Source organism: Orcinus orca, chromosome 13 (genome assembly GCF_937001465.1).
Source record: "Orcinus orca chromosome 13, mOrcOrc1.1, whole genome shotgun sequence".
Lineage (NCBI taxonomy): Eukaryota > Metazoa > Chordata > Mammalia > Artiodactyla > Delphinidae > Orcinus > Orcinus orca.
Genome location: NC_064571.1, coordinates 45,343,438 through 45,356,725, shown reverse-complemented (window position 1 = coordinate 45,356,725; position 13,288 = coordinate 45,343,438). Strand labels below are relative to the sequence as shown.

Sequence of the window (13,288 nt, the reverse complement as noted above, 5' to 3'; positions counted from 1 at the left end):
TGGTTGGTTATCCTGGATGATCTTTTAAGAGTCCTTTCAGCCCTAAGGTTCCATGAAGCCGGTAAAGAGGAAATTTACTTTGACCACTGAATCTTTTCATTACATTCTCATTGCCATGAGCAAAATTCAAATAGTATTTATTAAGTATTGTTCTTACAGGTAATTTTTAAAATAAGTTCAAAATAACTTATTTCTGCTTTCTTTAAGAATTTAAAATGCCATTATGAGACTTATGAAGCATGTGGTGGTATTCTGACCTCCTTTAGGAGAAAAAGGAAATTATGTCACCTTTTGATTCCATTTACCCTACTGAATGAAACTAAATGCTGAAATGGAAAAAAAAAAAAATAAAGCATCGTTCCTTTTATCCCCAGATGTCAAAAGTGGCTGCATCTCAGTTGTAACACACCTGCTTGTGTAATTTTACAGGGAAACAGTAATCCTCAGCCTTATAAACATGTAATGTAGTAATTTGGCTTCAAAATTAACTGAAAACAGCTTTAGTAGCTGCTACATTGCATGTATGCCCAGTGTTATATAGAGCAGATGCCAGGAGAAATGGAAGTAACATCCCAGTGACACTTGAAATAATAATGTTTATATTTCACTGACTTTGGGTTGTCAATGTGCTATTCATCACCTCAGATAATTTAAAAATTAGTTTTGTACTACTCTGTAATATCAGCCTTTATTTCAAAATGTATTGAGTGTCGTTCGGCCAGAAGCTGAGGATAGAAAGATGAATAAAACAAATCCTTGTGCTTGAGAAGTTTGCAATTTGGCAGGTAAATGGAATTTAAATGTAAATTGGCAGGTGTTATAATAAGGGTAGGCACATGATGCTGTGTATTTTAAGAGTTCAGAGGAAGTACTCTAACTAGCCTAGGAGTTGGGAGTGGGTAGCAGATCATGGAAAATGTGCCACTTGCAATATTTTGGAGAATTGTTGGGAGAAGGGGGGCCAGGTAAAGGCAAAGAGATCTAAGGGCTTGAGCAAAGGCATGGGTTTATTTTGTCTTTTTGTGTTACATTTGTCAGTATTCCAAGTAATTGTGTATTGTTAAGAGTGCAAAGTTTGGGTTTTGGAGTGGTGGGAGTTGAGATTTGGGATCCAGTCTTGGAGGGTTTTGTCTGGTCTTCTAAGTATTTTGGATTTATTCTCTAGGCAAAGAGCAGTAATTGAAGAGTTTTAAATAGAAAATTACAGAAGTTAGTTTTGCATTTTAGAAAGATCATTTGGGGGGAATATTATAAAAAGGGGGTTTATTGCTTATAATTCATGAGTTTGTCTTCTTTCCTTAATCACATTGTAGCTTCTTGAGGGAATATATATCTTTCTAATCTACATTGTTTCACACATATGATCATTCAGTAAACATTTGTTTTTATTTATTTTTATTTCATTATTGATTTATATGTAATAAAGAAGGCCGAGTAACTTTCAGTAAAATTTGGATCAGCAAAGTTCCAGTATGATAAAATAATCTGGAACCTGTTGTAAAAGGAATTATTTAAAAACTATCAACAATAATGTTCCATTTAAAGTTTATAAAGAAATTGTTGCCTTATATTCTTGATTGAAAAGTAGCAAATTAGTGTTCATCTTCCATATGAAGTAGATTTTAAGTAGGAAAAAAAACTTGTTTACAACTAACACTATACACACACACACACACACACACACACACACACACACACATCTTTTTTTAATCCCAAGAATTTAAAGCAGAAGAGCTGGTTTATAAGACTGAGAGTTCTATTTGTAAGACAACTAGAGTGGACTTTGATATTTGCATTAATGAAATGACTTGTTTTTTTACACTATGCAATATTTTTCTTTTAAATTTAGTTTTTGATGATGAAGAAGAAAGCAAATTGACCTATACGGAGATTCATCAGGAGTACAAAGAACTAGTGAGTATTTTTTTACCTGATTTTAAATGTAATTAGAATAATGTTAATTCAAGATGTTCTGAATTTTAAAAATGGATTTTTCCATTAAAATTCTTTAATTAAAAAATTCCAATCTACCCTAATAGTACTACCAGTTGCATTAGACTCCAAGCGTTCTCTGTGCATCTCAATCAATCCTTATGACTGTAGAATGTAAGAAATAGATTTAGGACAACTATTTTAAGGGATCTTGCATCCGGTATTTAAATTTTATTCTTATTCTTCTGCTGATACATCCAGGGGAGTGTTAATTATTAATTTAGCCATGTTGTCTTGAGATTTTAAGGAATGCCTCTGGGTAGCAGAAGAGTTATACCACAACAAACTTCATAATTGTGACTTCAGTGATTTCTGGGAGAGTAAATAAAATTTTATTTGATTCTCTGCAAAAATTTTCACTTTTTGTTTGTTTTTTCGGTGAAAGACATTGTCACTGCCATATAATATAATTTTATGTAGATTAATAATTGCAAGCAAGCATTTGATTATAGTTTTCTAAACTCAATGTAAAATTTGGAATTTTTCTATGTAAATTACAAAAAAAAAATTAAACTTTCTATTTTTAGGTTGAAAAGCTGTTAGAAAGTTACCTTAAAGAAATTGGAATTAATGAAGATCAATTTCAAGAAGCATGCACTTCTCCTCTTGCAAAGACCCATACATCACAGGTTTTTTTTTTTTTTATTCTGCTAATATATACTTTTAACAAAAATGCTCAGATGTCACTTAAATTTGCTATGTTTGATTGTCAAAGTATAATATTCTAGACATTGTAAGAGTGAAAAGCCAATTTGTCACATATGGGTTCTTTTTTATAACAACCTTGAGAAATGATCATTTGAGACATAATGAACTGATGCTATTAAAAAGGAACTTTCTGAACTCAGGACTATACTAGATCACAAGCTTTATGCAAACTACTGTTTTATTTATATAGATCTCGGACAATTTTGCAGTTGCCCGGTTTCTAATCTTAGCAGATACATAGCGCACAGTTCCTCGGCTTCCTTCTCTTAGAACTAATTTTATTGTCTCATTAGTTCTGCAGTGCTGGATTGAAGTAGGTCTTATGTGTATTTATAACTAATATTTACTGAGGGCTCATGCTAGCTGCTGTTTTTTGTTTTTTTTTAAAACATTTTTCATTTTCACCAAGGTCTTTATTTATTTATTCTTGGTTGCATTGGGTCTTCGTTGCTGCGTGTGGGCTTTCTCTAGTTGCGGTGAGCGGGGGCTGCTCTTCGTTGTGGTGTGTGGGCTTCTCATTGTGATGGCTTCTCTTGTTGTGGAGCATGGGATCTAGGCGCACAGGCTTCAGTAGTTGTGACATGCAGGCTCAGTAGTTGTGGCTCGCAGACTCTAGAGCACAGGCTCAGTAGTTGTGACATGCGGGCTTAGCTGCTCTGTGGCATGTAGGATCTTCCCAGACCAGGGATCGAACCCGTGTCCCCTGCATTGGCAGGCGGATTCTTAACCACTGCACCACCAGGGAAGTCCCTAGCTGCTGTTTTAAGCAATTGGCATGTATTATCTCATTGAATCTTCCTGACAATCCTTAAGAAATTGGTACTATTTTACTTCCATTTAGAAATGAGAAAACTAATGCACAGATATATTAAGGAACTAGTGCAAAGTCCACAGCCAAGTCACAAAGCCAGGATACCAGCCCAGGCGCTCCAAGTGAGAGCCCTTGCTCAGAGATTGAGTATAGGGGTATGTTACTACCAAATATAGTTTACCAAATAAACTATAATTCCTTATAGTTTAGTGAGGATTGTCTATGATGTGACCTGAAATTATTATTTTCAACCTTCTCCTGCTGTCGTTCTCCAACACATTACATACTCTAGTAGTTCTGGCCACTTGCTCTTGTAAGCATCCATGTGCCTGGCTTTGCTCATGGTAGTCCCTTAACCTGGAATGTTCAGCTCCCACCTCCTCCTCCCTCCATCCTTTCCTTAGCCAGAGAAATCCATCTCATCATCAGGGTGTGCTGAAATGCAACTTTCCTGATCCCTCTAGTCAGACTAGCACGCATTCTACCTCACTGAGCACTCTTACATTTTCAATTCAATTCGACTGCCTTGAATTATAGTTTCTTACACATCTGTTTGACTTGAAGAATTTATTGAAAATTATTAACTAGTATTTAAATTTAAGGCATTGGTATTTGTTTTTATTTTCCTTGTTTTCCAGGAATATTTTCTGCTTAGGTTAATATTTGTCAGCCTCTTAATTAAATTATTATGAATGAATCTGAATTACTTTGTGAAAAAAGATGTTCATAGTAATAGTAGTCACATCCGTCTTTTGTTTTCATTATCAGGATAACTTTAATTTATTTTTGAATGAAGATGTTCAGAATTTTAAAATACTGTTTTCAGATCAATAGTAACACATCCTTCTCTTTTGCTGAGTTATACAACACCTTTTGATTTGGAGTTGATTGGTAGTACAGCCTTGTTGTGTACAAGGAGGCAAGCCTTTTGACACAGACAGACCTGGATTTGAGTCCCAGATCTTTTGTTTATTTTCATTTACCACGGGCAAAGTTGTTTTACAGTTTTCCTTATCCATTCTGATTCTCAGTTTCTATATCTATAAAATAGGAATAGTATCTACTTTGAAAGGTTTTTGTGAAATTTGAGCGAAAATGTTCATAAATGTTCTTAAGCATTTAGCACAATACCTGACACATATAAGGTGGTCTATAAATGGAAGCACCTCTTAATTAAAGGTAGCTTTTTTGGTGGTTGATTAGCAGGGTGCTAATTAGGCCAGGGTCATGTGTTCAATCCCCATGTGGACTAGTTAGCTTTATTCTCTTCTGGAGCAAACTCTTAGCCCCGGATTCTGAAGGCAACATGATTGAATCAGCACAAGGCCATCACTGTTAATCAGAAAAACAGCCCAAAGCATGCTATTTACTGCTTTGCAGCAATAATCTAATCTTTGTAAATAAAGGTCAGAATGCTGATTCCATTATGCTAATATAGGGTGCCTAAGAATGAATTCAAGAAACCAATTGCTTGCCTAGAGTAGTTTAGGAGGTACTTTTCATTTTGTTTTGGTCTGTTTGGTTTGATTTTGATTTTTTAGAACAGCTGCCAGCTCCCCTCTCATTGATTGTACTGCTAAAGCCGACTTGCAAAATTCTTTTCACCTGGTTTGGTCATTGTTAGCCCTAGACCAGTGGTCCTGGCACACTCTTTGTGTATTAAAATCAGCAGTAGTAAAGAGTGCATCAGATGAAGACCTCTAGTTTAAAAACAACAAAAACAACAACTACCATCTCTCTTTCTTTTCTTGCTTTCTTGGTTTTCCTCCCTCCCCCCTTCCTTCCTTCCTTCCTTCCTTTCTCTTTCTTTCCTTTCTTTTCTCTCTCTCCATTTCTTTCTTTCTCTTTCTTTCTTTCTTTCTCTCTCTCTCCCTTCCTTCCTCCCTTCCCCGCTCTGTGCAGCAATGCAGGATCATACCTCCCCCACCAGGGATGGAACCCGTGCCCCCTCTAGTGGAAGCACAGTTTTAACCACTGGACCACCAGGGAAGTCCCAACAAAAAGCTTTTTTAGAGCATGTTTTCCTGTCATATATGTGTGGCTTCTCAAAAAATGCTCATGAATTAGGATATCTTTCTACAGAGTTCAGAAAAATATAATAATATATAAATATTGAGATACTTATTATTTCAATTGTGTTCAGTTGATTTTCTAATTTTATGCTGTTTTTCAGTTGAAGCAGACAAAAATGCTTCTTTCATTGCTTGTGATTTTTTTTTTGGTGAGGATAGAGCTCATCATTGATTTCTGTGTATTGCAAGAGCCAGGGATGACTATATGGCAAGAGACAAAGTGTTTTTTGCTTTTGTTTTTTATTTGATTTGCTTTGACTTTTATAAGGTAGAAATTAACACTTTCACAAAATTTGTCCTCTAATAATAGTAATTTGGGAAAATTATCCTTTTTTCTCAATAACTTGTATCATTGAAAAGATTATGTGGTATAACTTTATAACTATATGTGGTATAATTTTCTTTTTCTAAAAATACACACAAGAGGGCTTCCCTGGTGGCGCAGTGGTTGGGAGTCCGCCTGCCGATGCAGGGGACGCGGGTTCGTGCCCCGGTCCGGGAGGATCCCACATGCCGCGGAGCGGCTGGGCCCGTGAGCCATGGCCGCTGGGCCTGCGCGTCCGGAGCCTGTGCTCCGCAATGGGAGAGGCCACAGCAGTGAGAGGCCTGCATACCACAAAAAAAAAAAAAAAAAAAATACACACAAGATAATTAACAATATCTGTGGGACTTCTAGTAAGATTTTAAAAAATTAATAGACTATTTTTTAGAGCAGTTTTATGTTTATAGAAAATTGAGCAGTTAATGTAGTGTCCCTTTTTATTAACATCTTTCATTAGTATATATTTTTTCTTTTTTTAAATTGAAGTATAGTTAGTGTAGTGTATTTGTTGATGAGCCAATACTGATATGTTATTATTAAGTAAAGTCCACAGTTTATATTAGGGTTCACTCTTTGTGTTGTACAGTTCCATGGATTTTGCCAAATATATAATATCATATATCCGTCATTACAGTATCATACAAAATAGTTTCACTGCCTTAAAAATCCCCTGTGTTCCACATATTCATCTTTTCCATCCTTGCACCAAACCTCTGGCAACTGCTGTTCATTTTACTGTTTCTCTAGTTTTGCTTTTTTCAGAATGTTATATAATTGGCATCATACAGTATGTAACCTTTTCAGACTTCTTTCAGTAAGCAATATGAATTTAAGTTTTTTTCATAGTTTGATAGTTCATTTCTTCTTATTGCTGAATAATATTCCATTATATGGTTGTACCACCATTTGTTTATCCAGTAACCTTTTGAAGGATATTTTGTGGCTTCCAGTCTTTGGCAATTATGAATAAAGTCACTATAAATATTCATATTCAGGCTTTTGCATGGATATAATATTTTCACCTCATTTGTGTAAATACCTAGGAGCAAGATTGCTGGATCATGTGTTAAGATTAACTTTAGCTTTGTAGGAAACTGCCAAACTCTCTTCTAAAGTAGCTGTATCATTTTGCATTTTCACCAGCAATGAGTGGGAGTTCCTGTTGCTCCATGTCTTCAGTAACACTAGTATTGTCAGTTTTTTGGATTTTAGCCATTCTAATAGATATGTAGTGGTATCTCATTGTTTTCTTCTACCCATTTTTAAATTGAGTTGTTTGTTTTCTAATTGTTGAGTTGTAAGAGTTCTTTGTATATTTTTGATACAAATCTCCTTTATCAGATATGCCTTTTGCAAATGTTTCACAAAATATTCTTTTGTGGCTTTTCTCTTTATTCTCTTAACAATGTCTTTCACAGAGCAGAAGTTTTTTATTTTAATGAAGTTCGATTTATTGATTTTCTTTCATTGTTTGTGCTTTTGGTGTTATATCTTAAGAAATCATTGCCAAAAGCCAAGGTTATCTAGATTTGCTCTATGCTATCTTTTAGAAGTTTTATGATTTTGTTTTTTACATTTAAATCTATGATCCATTTTGAGTTAATTTTTTGTGAAAGGTGTAAGGTCAGTGTTTAGGGTTTTTTTGTTTGTTTTTTTTTTTTTGCAGTACGTGGGCCTCTCTTTGTTGTGGTCTCTCCCGTTGCGGAGCACAGGCTCCGGACCTCAGCAGCCATGGCTCACGGGCCCAGCCGCTCTGCGGCATGTGGGATCTTCCCGGACCAGGGCACGAACCCGTGTCCCCTGCATCGGCAGGCGGACTCTCAACCACTGTGCCACCAGGGAAGCCCTCCCGCATTTCTTAGATGGGTTAAGAACACTGTTTGAGAAGCCCTGCATTACAACTTTAAGGATCAGCTCAGACACTGACTTGCTGATAGCTCTAGTTGACACACTGCCTTCAAGTGTTTGTTGATGAGGATAGAGTACTTGATATTACTAATAAGAAGTCTAAGAAGGCCAGAACAATGTTATGTGGTGGTGTAATCCCATAAGGGAGCCCTGGCAGACCAGACATAACTACTCTAATACAGAGGCTGGCTGCAGTTGTCTTTAATACTGATCACTGGGCTGCAACTTTTGTTTTGTTTTGTTTTGAAGATTTTTTTCATGTGGACCACTTTTAAAGTCTTATTGAATGCGTTACAATATTGCTTCTGTTTTATGTTTTGGTTTTCTGGCCACCAGGCATGTGAGATCTTAGCTACCCGACCAGGGATCCAACCCGCACCCCCTGCAGTGGAAGGCGAAGTCTTAACCAGTGGACTGCCAGGGAAGTCCCTGGGCTGCAACTTTCAGTTAAACATAGATGAAACCTATTTGTCATCCCCTGCCCTGGGCCTTTTTAACAGTATATGTGAATTTAAAGGAAAAGAAACTTTCCGTCTTTTTTTCCTGCAGTTGACTCCTTATAAATGTCACAGAGAGCTGCTTTCACACTTTATTATTTTGTTTTGCTGTACTGCTTTTGTCTAGGATGTGAGCTGGTTGCTGCAGGAAGGACTCCTTCCTCTCTGTTTAGAGCTCTTTGATGGAACATTTGTTGAGGTGTGTCTTTGACATTATTGCTGCTGCCTACCTGGTAAACAGTAGCACACCCTCGGTTACCTCTGCGTGATTCCTGTGGTCAGCTTTTCCATGAATGTCATGTAAAGCTTGAAATAAGATTTGAGTAAGGTGAATAATATCTGAGTGTTTTCTTTTGGCTTTTCATGCATTTCAATTTTATACTACTTCTTACTGATTAGCTTGAGAATTTGTTTGCTTTTCGATATAACAATAGTTCTCTGTAGCTAAGAGAGTGTTAATTTGGGTACTCTAGGTAGATACCTTTATTGTTTTTTCTTAATTTATTACACTTCTGTTTCATCCAGAAAAAGATTTCTTATCATAATTTCTAACTCTATTTCTTCCATAAAACTTTCTGCCTATAGGACTACTACAGTTGTGTTCTCACATTACTCTACCACATTATGCTTGTTTTCCAGACTTCATTTTTCTTTTTTGGCATTTAATCTTATTTAATTTGGTAATTTTATTAATTCAAGGATTATTTTGTAGTTACTGATTTATCACCAAAGAGTAAATTTCAGGTTGACAGAGGCTAAACCAAATAGATATCATCATTTTGGCTGAAAAACAGATACAGATACTGCAGTGGTAACTTTAAAAAGTAAGCCCAATTCAGGTGTTGTTTTTCCGAGTTGCTCAGCACTGGCTCATTTGGAAAACGTATCACTGTCTGCCTTAGCTTCCTGGAGGGTAGGGATGGAGGGGTTGGGAGAGTCAGCTTCTTGAGAACCTACTTTAAAGGCTTTTAGAATAAAATCTTAAAATTATCCTTTTGAGTCATCTAGTCATAAATAACAATGCAGCATTCTTGAATTAATGCACTTTTTGCAGTAGAAATGATTTGAGTGTTTGGGAAATAGTTTTAAAACTTGAGTCTTCGTTTAACTTCCTGACTTCTTTTCACAGGCCATTTTGCAACCTGTACTGGCAGCAGAAGATTTTACTATCTTTAAAGCAATGATGGTCCAGAAAAACATTGAAATGCAGCTGCAAGCCATTCGAATAATTCAAGAGAGAAATGGTAAAAGATTGAATTTAGAAATCTAAGTGCTAAATGCATTCTTTTTGGTGGCAGTTTTAACTAATATGGTCTTGATGTAGCTGCCTTGTATAAATTTATTTCAAGTTTGAAAGTCTATGGCTGACTTAAGAGATACAAGAGTGCAGACTTCCTGATCACTGAGTGGTTGACATCTCAAAGAAAGCAGACCAGAATTTGATTTAATGTTTTAGGTTTCAGAGAGCTTGATTTTTCTGCCCAGCCACTGCATTTGTGAAATTCAGCATTTTTGAGTGGTCACAGTTACAGTTACTGTCAGGAGAAGGTGACTACTCTTCTTCTGGCTTTATAGGAGACAGTGGTTCTCAAGCTCTTGGAAGCAGTTGGAGGGCTTGTTGAAACACATGTGGCTGTCTCCCCATTTCTGATTCAGTAGGTCTGGGGTAGGGCCTAATACTTTGCATTTTTAGCAAGTTCCTAGCTGATGCTAAAGCTGCTGGTCCTGGGCCCGCACTGAGAACTACTGTTCTGGGGCAATGGGCAGATAGGATTACCCCACCATCAGGTGGAAGAAAAAGCAGAACTCAAAGCCCTTGGTAACTACCTTTAGCTTTATTTTTTCCTTAACTCTGCCTAAACTCACGTTCTTTCTAGCTCTTCCTGCTTTTCTTCCCTTCCTGTGCACTTGAACTATATTTGACATCTTGACTCAGAACATCAGAGTTTCTAACCATACTTCTTGTTTTTGTACTATCTGATTTTCACCCCAGGTGCTTATCTCAGTTTCCCATTTCTGACTCCGATGACCTTCATACCTGTGTATTCCTTTGCTTAATAGATTGCCACTGATATTCCTTACCATGCCAAACTCTAATGGTTTGGCAGCAGGGCCTTTTTTTGGCTCGTTTCTTGAAGATATGGGAGCTATAGTTTAGTTGTACTGTTTGCTTTTAAGGGTCTGGAGCATGCAACAATAGGGCTTCTGTTGTTACAGGGCAAACATTAGAATGTTGCAGGGCCTTTGTTGTGGGTTCTACTCTCATTTGTCTGATATGTGTAAAGACTATATCCTTTAGAGCCAACCACCATCAAAACTATTCCCTAAAATCCTAAATTCATTTCACAGCAGGTAAGACAGCTGTTGTCTGTGGTTTGGAGACGGCACCACCCTAACCCTGAACGATGCATGACACCGTGCTGTTGTTTTGGTATAAATAAGTTTGGAAAACAGTCTCTTTTTCTTTGTTTCTCTACCATAGTTAGCTTCATAAAATCCTTTTCTCTTGTGTTTTCCTGCAGCTATGCTTTATTCTGACCTATGGGATAATTTGAATAATTATTTCATGTTATTTAAAATTATTTTAGGGGGATCAGTTTTGATAAAAGAAATAGTGAACTTGATATTGGTACTCTATAGTTTTCAATTGAACCAGAAACATTTAGTTTTTTGTGTTTTTTTTTTGGCATTACGCGGGCCTCTCACTGTTGTAGCCTCTCCCGGCGGCATGTGGGATCTTCCCGGACCGGGGCACGAACCCGTGTCCCCTGCATCGGCAGTCAGATTCTCAACCAGGGAAGCCCCAACATTTAGATTTTAATTAAAAGAGAACAGGTACACATAGCTTGTATCAGCTGGGTGCCTCAGGCTGCCATTAGCAGAATACCTCAGTGAAAATGGCCTAAGCAATAGGAAATTATCATCTCAATTGAACAAGAAGTCCAGAGGAAGGGAGGGCAGAAAGGTCCAGGGTTGGTTAATTTGGTGGCTCAGTGATGTTATTAAGGACTCTGACACGTTTCCTCTTTATACTCTGCTATTCTCAGGATCTTCTCTCATGATTGCACTCTGGCTGCATCGAATGCAGACTTTAATATCTCATGAAGAAAAGGGATGTTTCTTCCTGTACATCTTTTTTTGCTAGCAAGACAACACTTTCATGGAAGCCCCCTAGGAGTTTTCCCCTTAGGTCCTATTGGTCAGGATTGGGGTGACACGCCTTTCTAAACCCTCTGGCAGGGGGAATGAGACCATTGCAATTGGCTTGAATCATGAGTCACTCTTGTGGGGTGGGGTAGGGCCCTGCCTCTAAGTACTTGGCTGCCTGGTAACTGCACACATGTGGCTTATATTAGCAAGGAAGGACGAGGGGAATGATGTGGAATAATGCTGCTGTCAAACCACAGGGTGTGACAGTTTGCTTACATTTAAACATAGACTAATACTTAGTTCTGCCATGAATTTTTAATACTTGTATTTAAGAATTTCACTTAACATAAATCCAGAGGAAAGTACCTTAGAGCAATGTTGATTGCACTCAAAACTGCAGACTGTTTATGTGAGAAAAATTCAAAGGCTCTCTGGATTCTGGTTGTACCTCATCAAAGAATTTGGGGAAGATGCAAATCAGAGCATTATTTTGATGGTTTTGTTACCGAGTCTAAGCTTGTACTGCTTGCTGCACGACAGGCCAGTAATCGAGAGACAAGTTGTTGGGCTAGTGCCCCAAAGAACCATCTTGCCTGAGTTAGAATTCAGGCTCATTTTATACTAAAAGGGGAGGGAGTAAAGTCAAACCTTTTCTGGTTCCCATCAGCTTCTGGAGGGGATGTGTTAATTTCTTCCTCCCTGTAGTCATTCACAGATGGGCCTGGTCAGAATGTTTCCTGTGAGCTAAACAAAGCTATTTTAGCTTAATGCTCATTACCTGGGAAGCAGGGTTCCCAGAGATGGGCCATTATGTATAATTTAAGTTTATAGGCAACATCCCTTTAGTGATTAACTTGTAATAGAATATAAAAGTGTCTTCCTTATTACAGTTTTGAGGTATTGCATACTGTTGTTTTAGTCTTTCCTTAGTTTTTAAAATTTTCCATAAAAGGTGAATAGGAGAATACTAATTGTATAGCTTTTGACTGAGGAAAAATGCACTTAAGACCAATTTTCTGGTTGTGATACTATACTATAGTTTTGTAAATGTAACCCTTGGGGGAAACTGGGTAAAGAGTGCATAGCATCTCTCTGTATTGTTTCTTACAACTGCGTGTGAATCTGCAGTTATATCAAAATGACAAGTTTACTTTACAATGCATTTAAACATCAGGGGATTAGAATAATAAAGCTACTTTAATTTAGAGCAGATCCAAAATCCCGTAGTCATATATGGATAAAGAAATGGAAGGTAAAAATTAGGGGACATGCTGTTAATGTTTTGGGAATATAATAATTATAGATAAAAACAGAACACTTATTACCAGTCTACCTGCTTATCAGGAAGATATAGGTAATAAAGTAAATGAAACCAATGCTTAAAATTGCTTGCCATGAATTACTATTTGCCTTGGGCCAAAGTTGGTGCTGCCCTGGTTTATAGTTATTAGCCCAATATTTGAATAGAAGCTCTGAGGGCAGAGGTTGTTTTATTCATCTTTATATTCCCCTTAAGTGCTTAGCACCATGCTTTTCTGCATGTAGTAAGCGGGGCCCTTTTCAGTAGCATTTGTTTTAGTATGAATGAAGAGGATTAACATACTGTTTCAATTAATGACGTATTTTATATTTTGTTTTGTAAACTCTTTTCCCATTTAAGGAATACTTTTGAGAGCATAATTTCATTATTAGGAGCTTATTGATTTCAATGGTATGTCCTGTATAGTATGATTATGGAAGATAATAGCTGAAATATAAGCTATTTATTCTATAAATAGCTTATATTAATTCTATAAGTTGCTTATATTAAATATAAGCAATTAATTTC

At 36.8% G+C, this 13,288-nt stretch overlaps 1 protein-coding gene across 1 annotated transcript in view; it reads left to right on the top strand.

Moving 5' to 3' along the window:
- CFAP36 (cilia and flagella associated protein 36) overlaps positions 1–13,288 on the top strand; it is a 32,631-nt gene that overhangs the window by 1,281 nt on the left and 18,062 nt on the right. Inside the window, exons 2-4 of the mRNA XM_004284381.4 lie at positions 1,850–1,914; positions 2,520–2,621; positions 9,440–9,554. Of these exons, the coding sequence (XP_004284429.1) occupies positions 1,850–1,914; positions 2,520–2,621; positions 9,440–9,554 (282 nt within the window). The remainder of the gene's footprint in view (positions 1–1,849; positions 1,915–2,519; positions 2,622–9,439; positions 9,555–13,288) is intronic.